The following is a 15,968-nucleotide window of genomic DNA, read 5'->3' as shown; positions in this document are numbered from 1 at the left end:
CCACACCAACCAGGCCAGGCCCTCCCACTTTAAATGAGATCACAACCACTTCCAAAGTCCTCATCCTCACGGCGAGACCGTTCTCCAATCTGCACACACGTAACCCAACAGGAAGGGCGGCCAACCTTTCCCAGAATGAGCAGCTGAGACCTGGGGACAGTGGGTCTCTGAACCAGCGACACTGGTTCTTGCTCGTCGTAACCTGGTCTTTTCCTGCACGTAAATCCATCTGCCCTTTGCAGACAAGGAGGAAGGAGCAGGCTGCCCTCTGGCCCAAAGGTCAGGTCACCGGTGTGTGCCGCGTACGCAGGACCCGCGTGGGCATGACCCAGCGCCCTCTCCTGGGGTGGACTCGGCTGTGGGTTCGCTCCTGTGGGACAGTAGGAGACACATTCCACTTGCACCTGTGCATCCTGCCCCCGGATGCCCCTGCCTGGGGACCTGACCCTCCTCTCCTCCTGGTCATCTGACCCCCGCGCCCTCTCTTCATGCCTTCATTCCTCTGTGCCTCCTCTCCAGGGACGTCACACGCCCCAAGTCCTTTCCCGTCCTTCAAAGCGCAGCTCCTGAAATCCCACCTCTTCCAGAATGAGGCACTAGCCCCGCCGCGCCCTCCAAACCCCACATCCCCTTCCGCACAGATCATCACCCATCACTGTATGAGACAGAAAGCATGGCCATCTCCTGAGCGGATGCAGTGGGGGCCTCGAGTGCCCGTCTTCCCTGTGCACAGGTCACCTTCCCTGCCACTGTCCAAAGGGTCATGCCGCGGCCACGCCGTCGTGCCTCGAAATAGCCACCTTGGCACCTGCACCTTTGGGACCCTCCCTAATACGACCTCCCTCTGTGGCTCATTTCCCTTCCTTTCCCGGCCCCTGAATTTCCCACCATCCCCTGCGGCAGTGGGAGGCCCTGCTGCCGTGGCAACAGCCATTCCCAGCACTCGATGAAGCCAACCTGTGCAGAATGTCTCCTCCAGTGATTCCTCGAAAGACAAGGTCCTCCCCTCTCACACCATCCCAAGCCCAGCCCAGAGCCCTTCCCACGCGCAGGGCGGCCAGGCTGAGGGGCCCACCACAGAGATGTTGCTAGATCCGGAGCTGTGACAAGGGCAGGGCGGGCGGGCTGGTGGTGGTGACCCAAGGAAGGGGACTAGGTCCCGACTGGTTTCTACTGGGGAGGTGGAAAGAGATTGCTTTAGAATGATGCAAGTCCCCAGTCCTGGGCTCCCCCGGAGGGGCTCATCACCGCACTCCCTGTCCCGTCTATGACGGGGCTGGGATGAGTGACTTGGCCACATCTGCTGACCAACGACTGGAAGCAATCTGAGGAACGCAGATGCAGAGCCCAGAAAAGGGTGCCGGGAAATTTCACAAGCTCGCCCTGGGCCTGGGCGGGTGTAGCCCAGCTTGTCCGTGGGGGTCTGGGCTGGGCCCACGCGTAGGGTTAGGGCTGCTGTGGGCAGGGAGAGAGGAAGCGGTGGGAAGGAGGCCAGGGCTGCTCCCACCCTGCTGACCTTGCAAGGTCACCTTGGGGGAAGGCGGGGTCTGGGGGGGCGGTGGTGGGAGGTGATGCTAGGTGACTCGGAGCTGCATGGAGACTGGTCAGGCTCTGGCTATGTTTTGAGGGCGTCAGGATTTGCTGACGGAGCAGAGGTGGGGGAGTGGGGAGGAGGAATTGAGAATTTCCCAAGGATTCTGGCCTGGACGGTGCTACGGTAGGAGCTGCGGTCACTGAAGACGGGGAAGATTCTGGGAGGAGCTGGTGCTTGAGAAAGGGTGAGTCAGTCCGCTGCGCCCTGGGTCCCCCAGGACGCCTGCCCTGCCTTTGCACACAGCTCAGGGCAGCTGACGGAACTCGAGAAGTTAGACATCTTTCAGCTTTAGCTGTGGGGCTAATAGGCTTGGTCATCGGTGCGTGTAGAGGCTGTCATTCCAGGGACTGCACTGTGACTGGACCTGCTGACTTCAGGACACCCCCAAGCAATTCGACCCCTGTGCCCCAGGAGGACCGCAGCCCCCGAGGCCTGAGCCACTGAGCTCCAGGGGAGAAGGTCCGCCGTCCAGCACGCAGTAGGTGAAGGGATGCTCCGAAAATCGCTTTTATCTGATTAACCTTCTCCCCTGAACTCCAGACCTCTTACCTACTTTATCCCGAATCCCAAACCCTTTACCCACACCTTCCTTCTCATCAGGGGCACGCGACCCGCCCCTGAATACAGCGCCGTAAGGATTCCCTCGTCTCCGCGTCTCGGGTCTGGCGGTGACCAGCAGCGCGGACGCCGACGTTTCCGGTTTCACAGCCACTTGGCTGCCTCCCTCACATCCGTGGCCAACACGCGTTAGTCCTTCCGTTCTGTGTCCATCTCCGCATGGTCCTCGGATGACGGGGCTTTTCTCCAAACCCGCCGAGGCGCCCTGCACACAGCGGGCTGTCCAGGGTCCGTGGTGAGTGACGACAGGTGACATGAGTGGGTGTGCGACTGCGAGCAGATGTGAGGGGAACGTAAACAGCAGTGACCTCTGGGAACCCGCGGCCGGAGACGGTGCAGCTGCTGTGCTCTGGCGCGGTGTCCCGGCCACGCCTTCTCCCCAGCTCTGCCCTTGGAGGGACGCTCCAGGCTGTCGGGGGAACGACCTCCTCCTCCTCCGCCGCCACATCTGTGCTCTGCCACACCTCTGGGAGACGGGGCGAAGTGGGCCAGGTGTCCTCGGGCTGCAGGCACCTGCCTGTCCCGCCCTCCACTGCGGCCAGGGGTAGATGGGCCGGTGGACACGGGAGTCCGACAGGGAGGCAACAGCACGCTCACACCTCAGGAAGCCCTCCCAGAACCCACCAGCCTCCTCCCTGCCTAGTCACCACCATCACTTGCGGGAATGGGGCCAGGGGCTGCGGGCCTCAATCTGCCTTCTGACCCTGACGTCTCGGGGGCAGCTTTCGGGAGGGTGGAGATGCCGAGAAATTCTGACCAACAACCCACATTCCTGGGATCCACGCTCCCCCGCCCCCAGCAGCCTGCCTGTGGTGTGAAGTGGGAGGGACGGAGACAAAACACGGCACCTCTGGTCACAGGAGGCAACAGGACCCCAGCCTGAGGACAGTGTCCCCAGCAGGAGGCCAGGGCTCGGAGGCTGCCATAGACCGCCCTTCAGAGCCCAGGGTGGGCTGAGAGGGCCAGAGGGAGGGGAGGTGGCTGAGGGACGGCTCACTCCAAGGCTGGAGCTGGGCCCAGAGGAGTGGCCTGCGTTCGGCCTCGGGCTCCCCAGCTGCGAGGTCCCGCTGGGGTGTCTGACTTAGGCCTCCCATGGGGCGTGTGTCTCTGACTTGGCCCCAGACGACCTCTGCACCCCTCGAGCAGCTCCCTGGGACTAGGACCAGCCCCCGGCCGTTGTCACAGCGACCGCAGGCCTCTGAGGGGCTCCAGGCGGGTGCGTGTGCGCGGCTGGGCCTGGGTGTCGGACGGAGCTGTGCAGACGGCCGGCGAGCCCCTCCGTGGGGCAAGCCCACCACAAACCTGACCCGTCCGCGTCCACGGAGCCAGTCACGGTGATGCCAGTGGAACCAAAGACAGTCTCACCCAGCGTCCTGTTCTGAGTTTGTAACCAGTCCGATCACCCCGCCGTGGGCCAGGGAACCCAAACACCCGAGGCGGAAACTCAAGGCCCTGGCCTTGTCATCTGGCCAGCCCCGAGCCGACATCGCCGCGCAGAGCAGGGCTTCCGAAGGTCCACAAAGCCGTCGTCAAAGGCAAGTGTTATGTCGGGGAGACAACGTCGCCCGGCTCTGAGAGAGTCCTTGGTGCCCAAAACTTACAGACAGCTGCAAAGTGAGAACCTGTGCACACCTGAACCGCACCGGCCAGGGGCGGACACCGGCCTGCGCAGCCCAAGACAGCCCCGCTCTCGGCGGCGCTCACCATCCCAACACCACCTCCGAGTTTCTGTTAGGTTTTCAAACGAGGCGTTGAACTTGACAGAGGCGTGCTGTGAATTCATCATTCAGTGGGTTCTAATAGAATAATCGCTGGCAATTACTCGGCGTATAAAAACGGCTGTGCAAATGTCAGGAACATCCACGGTGCGCTGGGTGGTTTCAGGGCGAGAACTTCCCGTTCCCGCAGCCCAGTTGCATCATCAGGAGCGGACCCCCCGTGCTTCCTGCCCCCACACGACCCGGGTGCTGGGGCAGGAAGGATGTCCCTGACTGTGCCGTCTGTGTGAGCTCCGGGGCCTGTCCCTCCCTGGCCGTGGGGCTGAGCGCGGCTCCGGTTTGGATGTCCTTTCATCTGTCGGACCCGGGACTTGTCCGGGTGCTGACTGCCGCTCCAGCCCTCGGAGCAGGTGGCGGATCGAGAGAAGGAATATCCAAGGGCTCCTCTGACCCTCCCCTGCCCTCACCCTTGAACCAGCTCCGGCTCCCTCGCAGCCTGGGCGCCCCCGTCCCCAAGGTGCGCACAGGAAGGAGGTGTGTGGCCCAGTATCAGGGCTCGGGTGATTCTCAGCACTGATCTTCCAGGTTCTTGTGTGCGTCACGTTCTCTTCCTCCTGGGTCAGCCAGCAGGGCAGGAAGAGTGGGGAAGCCCCGGGGGTGGGGTGGGGGGGGTCATCCTCTTATCACAGGGCTGGGGAACACTGTTCCGGTTTCTGCCCACTCGTGGAAAGGACGAGAGCCTGGAATGGGCCTGGCGGGGGACAGCAGGCCCGGAGACGAGTCCCCTGCAGGCTCTGCACCTGCCCTGCACCGTCTTGGGGAGACTTGCTTCAGAGGTTGCGCGAGGACTGGTCACCCTCTATCCCGGGGGTGGGACAAGGACCTGTAAGTCTCCAGGGCAACCGTCCCGGATGGACCATCTTGGGTGTCGCAGCTCCCTGAAGGCTAGGTGGTCCCAGACGGCGACTCTGTTGATCGAAAGGGTCCCCAGACACCCACGGGCTCCCCTGTGCCACAGGGCACTGACCCGCGGTGGCCCCGAGGACGCGACTCACGCCCTCCACCATGGAAAGAGGCCTGTCTGCACCTTCTAGTCGATCGTCTGCGTGTCCTCTCTCCACGGATGGCTGGGACGTCCGGCTCAGCTCAGCCCGAGAGTCCCCAGGGGGCAGGGAACGCGGCGAAGGGAACTCAGCATGAAATGACACAGGTTTGCGAAGACAGAGCGGCCAGTGACACTCTGGGCTGAGAGATGTCCGCAGGGCTGGTGCTCACGGACCCGTATCCTTCCCCACACTTGGAGAGGTTGGGGGACCGAGCTGGGCTGGAGCAGTTAGCAGGGTGACAAGGTGCCGCCAGCTGCAGACGGAAGGACAGGGGCACGACCAGCCTGGACTCACATCCTGGCGCAGCCCCGCTCTGGGTCCCCAGACGAGTGCTTTCGTGCACCCTCTCCGAGCCGTGTCCTCGGCTGTCACAGAGGAACAGAACCGCCCGCAAAGGGCTGTGCACGGTGCCCCAGAGGACTTGGTGGGTGCCCCTCGCATCCGCCCTGCACGTAGTAGGTGTTCAGTAAGTGGCAGCTGTCATCGCCATTGGGTCACGCAGTGCTTGGGGCGTGGGAAGGCGACTGTCACCTGCTGACCGACGGTGCCATCTGGAGCGAGTGACAGCTCCTCTCTGGGCCTCACCTCCCCTGGAAAACGAGGCCGTGCTGGGAGACACGTGCATGTCCTCAGAGCTCTGACTTCTGGTTCTCGGATGCTGAGCCCGCTGCAGCCCGGGGCGCTCAGGTTTGGCCGGAAGCCCCCCAGGAGAACTGCGCTTGTGCCGGGGCCCCAGGACCGGCTCCTCTGCAGAGGGGCAGCCACCGGACCTCGCCCCTGCCCGGCCAAGGGCACGCCAGGGTCGCTAGTTTTCTCAGAAGGGAGACTCTACCCCCGCCCCCAAATCCACGAGACACAGACCACTTAACTGTGGCTTAAAGATGGAGACCGCTCCAGGCAGGACAATGAAACCCGGCCGAGGCCAGACTCCCCACGCGCCCACCTGGTCAGCTGCAGCTGCACAGCAGGGATAAGGCTCTGCTGCTCCCCAGAAACATGTTCCGGTGAGGCAAGTCCCCTCATACATGTCCACTTGGCGACCCCTCCAACACGCCCCAGAGTGGACGTGATTGAGGATCCGTGTCAACCTCGGTGGGCTCTCCCAGTGCCCCTGCACGCAGCCTCACACGTGTGGGCACAGACACACCAGCCTGGCTTCCCTGGGCCTCCCAACTAAGGTCCAGTGGCAGCCTGCACTGCTGGGCACCGCCCGCCTGGCCAGGCGGAGGTGCCCGGGCAGAGGGGCAGGGAGCAGGGGCTGGGGACACGCCTGGACGCATGCAGGCCAATGGCCTGGCCACCACAGGAAGCTCCCTGCCGGCAGGGACGCTGCCACTTGGACGCTTTTCCAGGCACAACATGCAGGAAACCAGAGCAAGGCTGAGAAAGGTCCCTCAAGGACTGGGTCCCCCCGGAAGCCTGGATGCCTTATCGGGACCTTATCGGGAGAGAGCAGAGAAAGCTGGTTGCCCCTCCTCGGCTGGGAGCGAGACAGGCCCCCTGGCTTTGCCTGGCACTCACCCAGGCTCCGTCGCCAAACCCTGGCCAGCAGCGGTGCTCGAGGACAGGACCCGGGCGAGTCCCAGACCAGGAGGGAAGGTGTCTGAGCTGCAGAAGGAAGCAGGCCTGGCCCGTCACCCACAGGCTGCTATGGAGACCGCATGCCCATAGCTGGTCAGCAGCGATGCTGCTTCTGCACGCACCCCGAGGCACCCAGCTCTCCTACAACGTGGGGAGTAAGCCCAGGGCCCCCCTGTGCTGCCTGGTCGGCTCCAACACAGGTGGTCACTGGGTGGCCATCTGGGAGCTGACAGACTGCTGTCCAGGGCAGGTTCACTGGATGAACCCCAAAATAATGACCTCCCTGGATGCAGGTCAGTCTTATTCATCCTTCACCCCAGTGACGAGCAGTGTTGGAGCAAGTGGAACACTCCCCGATGGTTTGTGGGTTGAATGAATGAAGGAAGGAGTCAGCCAGGCCCTAAGTGAACTTCGGGGGGCTCAGGGGGAGCAGGGCATAAACGGAAGCCATCCTGTCTCCTCTCTTCTCTCAGCTGTTTTCCTCTGGCTCGGCAGAGAGCACAGGCTCCCCTACGAAGCCCAGGCCGATCCGAAGCCCCCATCCCACTGGTCAGAGAGCGAGCATATCCCAGGCCACGACGGGCACTACCACCACGGCCAGAGCAGAGTCAGCGCTGTGACCCCGCTCCGCACCCCGAGACGCCTCGAGGAAGTCCACCTCCCAGGCTCCTGGCACTCTGCCCCGCGGGGTCACACACTTTCAGATCGGGTGGCGAGGGGCCTTGCAGCGGACAAGCCTGGGAGTCCCTGGCCCCCCCACATCGGACAGTAATTGCGATGCGAGCGGGTGCGGTGGTGACCACGAGGCCACGTGGCACATAAGGAAACCGTTACAGTAACAACGCTGCCGATGTAAAAATAGAGACATAGTTTCCTGGTTACCACATTCTAATTCTGACGGCTTTTCGGTGCCAGTGAAGTTCGGTTTCCTTTTGTCCCCTGCCATGCCCTGGTTCCCCTGCGTGTGTGTGGACTCCTTGTGGGAACCAGTGGTTTACTGTTTCGACGCCAGTCTCTGCCCGTCACCCTCCTCCCCCACTCTGTTTGCAGGGTCACAGTGGCCCTAAGTCTCCAGGCCGAGAGGGACACCCGACCACCTGCCCAGCAGAGGACAGTGAAGTCAGGAATGACAGGCCTCGGTGCCCAGCGACATCTGGGTCAGGCTGTGTCCTCTGCCCACTGGGGCAGGGCACTGAGCTGAAGCTGTGACAATTCTGGGTTTGCCTAAAGCAAGCTCGTCCCTTTCCTAGGACAAGTGTGCCTTTTTCTGACAAGCCAGAGGACAGAGCTGCCCCTGCAGTGTGAGGACCCTCACGTCGCCCCAGCATGGACCTCAGCTGTCCTCGAGGTATTTCGTCAATGTTGCAGGAAAATCAACACATACACCCCTAAGCCCTGCTAAGAGTTTAGAATTCGACCCATTGAGGACACAACCTACAGCACACTCATTCATTCATTCATTCATTCATTCATTCATTGATGCCGACGGAGCCACAGGCCGGAGTCTGGCCTGGGGATGGCCCAGAAACAGGCGACAGCATTACCCACAGGTGATGTACTGTGACTCAGGACGCCACAGGAAAGGTGATGGCACGGGAGTGGCCTGTTGAAGGCGGTCCAGGGAGCAGGACGGCCCTGGACGGCAGGCTGGGTGCCCTGCACTGTGAATCTGGACTCTGCCTGGAACCGGGCTCTCGGCTCTCACCCTCCAGCTTGTGGCTCCCCGACGGTTCCCCCAACCTGAGCGAGGACAAACACGGCACCCACTGGCCACTCTCCTACCCTGACCTGGAAGTGCTCCTGGATTGGAAGACCCGGCTCTGAGCTGATCAAGCCTGGCCAAAGCTCGAAGTGTAATGCCCAGTCGACGCCACACAGTGAAGAGATGTGTCCACCTGCTCGTCCAGGTGTGCAGTGGCCTCCCACCCCCCGAGGAGGCCCTTCTCCCAGAGCACTTACCCACGCAGGAGAAGTCGTCCTCAGCCCCGCCAGGTGGGGTGGAGTAGCCATCCGAGGCCCAGCTGCCCTGGGGGAGGGGGCTAGGTTCCTGGTCCGTCTGCAACCTGGTGGACAGAGAACGGAGGTCACTCACGGCCTTGAGCCTTGAAGGGCCGAGGAAACACCCTTACAGCCTGGTTCTCCTCTGCTGGCCCCTGGACCCCTAGGCCTGGGCCTCCATCACGGGCACATGCCCATGTGTGCCCGCTGGGAGGCAGCCGGTCTCTGGACAAAGTTGGGCTGAGGAATAGGGGGAGCCCCTGAGGGCACAGTCCAACAAGTTACACATCACCCATGGGGCCTGGGGTCTCAGGCCATGGTGGCTGCCCCCAGGCTGTGCATAGGCTCTAGCCACGTGCACCGCATGGGAAGAACTCCCTCCAAGCTGAAGTCACTGTCTCCGTATGACAGCTCAGGGACAAACAGGCTGGCTGGGCTGGCCCCCGTTCTGGCAGGGAGGTCGGGAAGAAGGGGTAACGTCAGCTGGGTCCCCTCAACTCCCAGGAGGATGTGTCGGGCTGGGCCAGCGGTAGCCACAGGCAGGGTGGGGTCTCTGGGCACCCGCTCCCGAGTGCACAGACTTCTGAGCCCTGCTGACCGCTCCCAGGAACACAGGCTGAGGGAGCTTTTATTACAAGCAATTACCCTGGGCTCTGGGAGCGGCCCGCCCACGGCTCTGTCTCCAGCTAAATGGGCCCTTTGGCAGCTGGGCAGGAAGGGGGTGGGGAGGTCTGTGTGGCAGGAGGAGACACTGATGCTGGATCTGGGGAGGGGACGAGGCCTGGGACCCTGTGCGTCTCCGATGCTGGGGACATTGCTCTCTCTCCAGTGTTTGCTTCTTCAACACTTAGACAGCCAGGCCTCTGGCTCAGCCCTGCTGTGAATGCACAGAACAGACCTCTTCCCTCCAGGGTCTCGCTGTGGGGTGGGACCTCAACCCCCGCGGCCCCGATCAGTCTGAGTCGGGCTGAGTTCCGGGGAGCAGTCGAGTAGACAGGGGTTGAAGTAAGGGAGGAACTCCGTGGGAGGAGGTAGCTGGGCGGCCTCAGGTGAGGTGTGAACCCATCACTGGATGTGGCGTATGTACAGAGCAGGCACAGTCTCACCCGGGCAGGTGGGCAACAAGCAGGATTAGGGACAGGCGTCCTTTGCTGCCATGGTTACCGCTGCATTATAAGGCCAGGGCGGGGAGGGGCACTGACCGAGGGGCTGTCCTCCACCCCGGGGGTGCTGAAGAAGGCGCCTGCACCTCCCACCTACAGCCAGACCCCACGTCTCCCTCACTTCCCAGCCTGAGTGGACAGGGCCGCCTCTGCTGGACGTTGGAAGGCTGAACCAGATGGGAAAAAAACAACAAGCCTACGCTCCTGACACCACTGACCGGACTAAAGGCAGCCGCAAAGGGAGGAGCAGATATCGGGGGAGACTGCACCCGGCAGGTGGGAACAGCACAGTGCTGGGGAGGCTGCTGAGAGCTCAGGACGAGGCTGAAGGTCCCTGGGACCACACGCGAGGCCTGGAGGATCCAGAGAGCAGACTGAGGGGCACTGCACCTCCCTGGGTCCCAGGAGCGCGTATCCCGAGGGGCGGTGGCTGGGTCAGAGAGGCAGGGGATGAACGTCACTGGCCAGGGCTGTCCTGCACCAGACCCTCGGCAGGCCGGGGCCGGGGAGGGGCCTGGCAGGCTCACTCCCTGAAGAAGCAGGTCAGGTCGACCAGGCTGGAGCTCTGCACAGCCGAGGTGCTGGGGTGAGGAGCAGATTTCCACGAAAGCAGATGTCTGTGTCTTCCAGGGAGCAGATGGTCCATCCTTGGCTACGGAGCTCGCAGGGTGGCCCAGCCTGGCCCTTGGCAGAGTTGTCCATGGCAGCAGCTCCAGGCCTGCAGGGTGTGCTGGGCTCCCGTCCACCTGCTTGCCGTGCCTTGGGCTGTCCCTGGTCCTAATCTTCCCTTGCCTGAACCATGACCCTACCTGCAACCGGAACCCAGGGCCTGGAAGGGCAGGGTCCAGGGGTGGGATGGTGTGACACCCGGCTCCCACCTCTGTTTGAAATGCAGTGTCCACGGCGTGGCTCTGTTTACGTTGCACTGAAACGTTCAGAGAAAGTTCTGACCCCTTTGGAAAATGTCAGATTCTAAATACAGCAGGAGCCTGGTAGGGGGAGCGTGGAAAATCTCCGTTTAACCCTAGACACGCTTTCCAAAGACCGAATTCAGGGCGAAGGGTGTCAGGTGGGAGAGGATGTCAGACTCAGCCAAGGCCTCTTGCTAACTGGAAAACAGCCCTGGGAGGGAAGGTCTGCCCTGCATCTGTTTCCTGGAGACTCCCGTTCTGTGGAGGGTCGTGGAGGGTCACCAGGGACGGAGGTGGGCTGCTTCTTAGGGAGAGGACACAGGGTGTGGGCTGCGCTGTCAGGGAGGTGCTTTGGGAGGTAGGAAGATGTTCCTTTGCTCGAGGAGTCCGGCGGGAGTCTTGCTGCCTTACAGCCCATGTGGAAACCTCTCTGGTTGGAAAGGGCTTCCGACTGGGCTTCTCATCTCTGAACACACTTCTGAGCACCACGATGCGACTCCGCCCCTCAGCGCTGAGGCCCCGCCCCTCAGACCTGCGACTCCGCCCCTCGGCTCTGAGGCCCCGCCCCTCAGACCTGCGACTCCGCCCCTCGGCTCTGAGGCCCCGCCCCTCAGCGCTGCAACTCCACCCCTTGACTCTGCACTCCGCCCCTCGGCTCTGCGGCCCCGCCCCTCGGCGCTGCCTTGTACAAAATAAACAGAGCTCATCTCGCGACCTGACCACCCTTCAGGCGCCTGGAAACAGCTCTCAGGGCTGGTCTGAGCCTCTTTTCCGAAGGACACTGCCCAGCTCCTTTCGTCATTCTCACGATGCATCGTCCTGCGGGTCGACCCCCAAATGGCCAGGCTTTCTCTGCGGGTGCTTTGTGTTCACCTAATTAAACATGGTGTCTGCACCTGGACACCCTGGGGGAGGCCTGGACGTGTGGGGAATGCGATGGGACCCCAGGTGTCAATGACTGTGGCAGCGCAGTGCCTCAGACTTTCCAGAGACGCCGTCACACCGCTGGCTTCTCATGTGCAAAGTCACGCCAACCCCCCACCCCCAGGCCCCCTGCTGCCTCAGTGGCCCCGGGTCCGGGTCCGGGAGTGATGGGAAAGCTTTTCCACATCCAAAATGTGAGAGTTCCTCCTCCCATGAGCACAGGGAAAACCCAGCAGGCAGGTCAGCCAGGCCAGAACTTCATTTGCATTTGAGTGTTTCTAGAATGTGCAAGCCTTAGTCATTAAAGCTGAGTTCACGTAATGTGGTCATTTGAGCCCAGAGTTATATTTTTATTGGAAAAGCCTAGTTGACTAGAGTGTCTGCTTTCCTGGGCTGTCGACTCGCCTCGTCTGAAGAAAGATGGACAGACCGGCTCGTGGACCATGTGGCTATGACAGTGGCCGGGCCAGCACCACCTCCAGCTGTCCCTCCACGACCATTTAGGAAGCATGACGTGCTGTCCGTGGTATGCCAGGCACAGAAGCAGGCATATGGTAATATGTAAGTGGAGAGAGAGAAAGAGCGACAGACAGACGACAGACAGACAGAGGCATTATGGGCTCACGCAATACAGTTCGTCTAACCCATGGGGTCCCGGGTGAGCCAAGCAAGACCGACCCACCTACCTACCTACCCAACTAGCTGCCGGAGCCTCCATAAGACCCCGAGATGCTGTGCCCTCACTTCCCGGACAGGGCAAGGGCACTTTAGTAGTACCCTCCTCCGGTGCCTCGGTTCCCTCTGCAGTCCCCAGAGTAGAGAAAAACCGGAGCTTGGATTGGTTCCCTTTCTACGTGTCTGAACCCACGACAGCTCTGCCGCCCGCCCACCTACCTCCTCCGTGCTCTGGGCCCCCTGGGGACCCGCTGCCCCAGCTCACCTGTACTGGAACGGGGCCACCGTGGCCGTGATGGGGGGGCTCTGCTGATGCACCGAGGAGAAGCTGATGGCCCCTGGGGCTGGTGAGGAGCGTCTGGTCTGCCCGGGGCTGCAGGCTGGAGAGGAGGGCCCCGAAGCTGCCCCAGTCTCAGGCTCCGAAGACCTGGGGACCCCAGAACCTCTATAGTTTTTATCTCTTTGATCTTTTCCCGGGCAGTTAGGAGGCTTCTGACCTTCATGAGTCCCTGGCATCTGGGTTTCCCCATGAGGGCTGGTTCGGGCTGGGCTCCTGCCCCGGGCCTGGCGGACTGGAATTCCTTCCCGGGCCACCTTCTTCCTTCCCTGGGAGCCCTGCGTCTCCCTGGCTCTTCTGGGGCTAGCCCGGCTGGATGGGGCTGCTTTGGGGGTTGCCCTGGGACTGCCCCATGGGGAGCTGGAGAGGCTGTCAGCACCCTCGGGCGACTCTCTTGCCACCCCAGAAGGCTTCGGGGAGCCTCTTCCCCTGGAGGCCTTAGGAGAGGAGCCTCTGGGGTGGCTGGCAGCCTTGCCCAGCCTCGGGGAGGCGGCTCGCTGTGGGCTCAGGGCCAGGCCAGCCTGGCGTGGCCGCAGCTGGGGAGAGGCACCCGGGGTGTGGATCCGGGTCTGGGAAGCAGCTCGAGGCACAGGGATGGAGGAGGCGAAGTGCGGGCGGCTGGCTGAGTTCACGTTGGCCATCCCATTCATGGTCAGCAGGGCCGGCGGTGTGGACTACAGCCCTGCAGAGAGAGGAGAGAAGACCGTTAGGCAGTGTCCCCAGCTAGGTGTGTAAAGAGGACTTTGGGGCGGGAGGCCCCAACACGAGGCTGGGCATGGCGGGGTACTGGGTTCCCTGCCTGACTCGGGCAAATCCTTGCCTGGCCAGAAAGGGCTGCAGGACCACATGCAAACAGGTGAAGGTGCTTTGTGACTTGCAGCATGCTGGCCAAATGGGGTCCAGTCACTGCACCTGACTCCGCTCCTGCCCACTGACCAGGGCAGACTCTCCCTCTCGCCTCGCAGCCCCTCCCTCAGCCTCCCCGGCTCCTGGAGTCCAGCACGTCCCTGTGAGCCCACAGCCTGCGCCCCAGCCTTCTCTCTGCACGTCCCTGCTACCTGCCACGCCATCTGGAAGCTGCCCGGACCCCAGCAGATCCCACCAGGCCCAAAGTTGGGGCCGATCACAATGCCCCCAAACCATAAACTTATAAATACCCCCCCTCCCACTTCTGCCACCTGGCTTGAACCAGCCACTGGTCCTCCTCACGGAGGCCACCTCTCCTGGCTCCTCCCACTGTCCCCACCTCTCAGTCACTAAATATCTGGGCACCTGGCTCAGCCTTCTCAACGCACCTCCTGACCTGGTAAGCTGACCCCTACCACCCACTCCACTGGTCTCAGAGACCATGTCCCACCTTTAGATACAGGCAGGTCCTCTGTGCACCCCCAGCCCCTTCCCTTCCAGACCCTGATCCGTTAGCTGTCCCATCTCTGGTTTCTCAGCTTCCCCTCCCCGCCACGTTAATGAACGAATGAACTGACGCTGATTGCTTTCATTTCATAGGGAATTTGAAGCCAGTTCATCAGGAAAGGGGGTGCAGGGGAGCTTTGCCTTCAGAGTGAAAGCTCACGGGTGCTCACACCTCTGCACAGACCTCAGAGGACACCCAGCACGTCCCAGCCCTGGACCCGGTAACAGTAACTCTTTTCATTAAGACATTGTGTCTAATCCTTGCAACAATCTTACAAGGTGGGTTTTAGCATCCCCACCTCCTAGGTCAGGGGAACAAGGCTGAGAAGGTTGGGGGAGCTGCCCAGGGCCACGCACAGCTGGGAAGTGACAGAGCTGACTGAGACTGGGGATGTCGTACCTGCTAAATGCACATCCAAGCTCAGGACACACACGCAGCCTGACACAGAAGGAGAGTGCAAGTGGGGTTCTCACGGTGACCTCAAGGACAGAGACCCTTCTTTTCCAAGTATCCCTCACCCCCAGGTGCCCAGGTGTCCTGAGCCACCTGGTTCTCCCAGAGCCTCAACACAAGGCAGGAGGATGTAAAACCTGCGGCAGCAACAGGAAAGGCTGGACACGAAAACACCGTGCCCCCGAGTGGGAGGGCAGGAAGCGGGATGGTCTGGAACATGGGGAGTGGACAGAGTGAAGGCTTCTGAGTCAGGAAGAGCAGGGTTCAAGTCCCCACTCTGCTGCTTCCCACTATGGGGCTTTAGGCCAGTTACTGAGATTTCCTGAGCCCAGCGTCATCCGCAATGAGCAGGCACGGAGTCCTGTCAGGGCTGAAGAAGGGTATACAGGTAACCCCGGGCATGGTGCCTGGCATGGGACCTGGCATAGCAGGTGCTCGAGAAATGGCAGAAACCGTGTTAAGGAGCCAAATCCAGACACGGAGGCTGGTGGCTTCCAAGGTAAGTTGGCACAGCCTCAGCCCGCCATGGGGTACAGCCCCCGGCCCAGCACCCGCCTTCCCGCTCTGCGACCTGTCTGCTCTCCCACTCCTGCCCGTGTTTTGCTTCTCGTCGCACACGCGGATTCACGCAGGCATGGTTCTTGTGCTTGCCCTCTACGGGCGTGGCCCAGGCGGGCGCTGGTGCCGTTATCGTCGGTCTACTTCACAGGCGAGGGCTCCAAGTAGAGGACAGAGGAACTGGGTCCTGACCCTCCAGCTACTAAATGGCAGGGCCGAGCGTGGACCCAGACAGTCTGGCTCCAGCCTGTGCGTGTGACTCCCGTGCCCTGAGGCTCACCCTGCAGCCTGAATCCAGGCCTCCCCGTTCCCTTCCACCCCCAACACCCCAGCCTTTCAGCTGAGACCATTCTGGCTGCAGCCCCATCAGGACACATGGCGGCTACTGGCTCAGGGCTCTCTCTGCAAACCCAGAGCCAGGAAGTATTTTTGGCCCATAAATACTTCACTCGAGCTCAGAAGGTGGCGAGAGCTTCAGCACCAGCTTACTGGGCCTGGGGCCGGGCGGGATGAGGGGAGGGAGGACAGGCACTGTACCCGAAGGTCCTGCTCAAGTATGGGGGGCTCACCAGGCTGCAGGTCCAGCCCACGGTGTCCACGGCCCTTCTGCCCTTGAGAAGCCGCGGCAGGGCGGCGGCGCGCATGGTGCTGATAGGACAGCTCCCCCTGCAGTGGCCCTTGAAGGGGCTGTGTCTGCTTTCTCACGTGGTCAGGGGTTCATTCCCAAAGGTCAGAACAGCGCGCGCTCTCTCTCTCTCTCTCTCTCCCCTCTAGCCTCAGTCTGCTTGACCGTCTCCTGGTCCCTTGTTGTCCTTTCCCTTTGGCCCACTTCCCTCCCAGCCCCGGGGCATTCTCCCAGGCTCTGCAGCTGGGTGCTCACAGGCCCTCCCTTGAGAAATGGGCCCCAGCACCCCACTG

General features: G+C 62.0%; 1 protein-coding gene across 1 annotated transcript; it reads right to left on the bottom strand.

The window, feature by feature from the left end:
• Positions 1 to 8,182: 8,182 nt before the first annotated feature.
• Positions 8,183 to 13,266, bottom strand: LOC118640775 (uncharacterized protein ENSP00000471857-like). Its single transcript, XM_036277782.1, has 3 exons — positions 12,554 to 13,266; positions 8,577 to 8,680; positions 8,183 to 8,220 (listed from the first exon to the last, which is right to left on the bottom strand). The coding sequence occupies exons 1-3, from the start codon at positions 13,264 to 13,266 to the stop codon at positions 8,183 to 8,185; spliced, it is 855 nt and encodes a 284-aa protein (XP_036133675.1).
• Between the last annotated feature and the right edge of the window lie 2,702 nt (positions 13,267 to 15,968).

The sequence above is a fragment of the Molossus molossus genome, unplaced genomic scaffold (assembly GCF_014108415.1).
Source record: "Molossus molossus isolate mMolMol1 unplaced genomic scaffold, mMolMol1.p scaffold_m16_p_23, whole genome shotgun sequence".
NCBI classification, from domain to species: domain Eukaryota; kingdom Metazoa; phylum Chordata; class Mammalia; order Chiroptera; family Molossidae; genus Molossus; species Molossus molossus.
Note: the sequence above shows the minus strand (reverse complement) of the source record. Positions and strands in the feature narration are given on the sequence as shown.

Bases quoted from the DNA above. Each gene is read 5' to 3' on its own strand.
- LOC118640775 (XM_036277782.1), bottom strand. From the start codon at position 13,266: ATGGCCAACGTGAACTCAGCCAGCCGCCCGCACTTCGCCTCCTCCATC. The intron at 8,681-12,553 runs GTGAGCTGGGGC...TCTGTCCACCAG, and splicing joins GTGGCCCCGTTCCAGTACAG to GTTGCAGACGGACCAGGAAC. The intron at 8,221-8,576 runs GTAAGTGCTCTG...CGCCTTCAACAG, and splicing joins GGACGACTTCTCCTGCGTGG to GCCACTCCCGTGCCATCACC.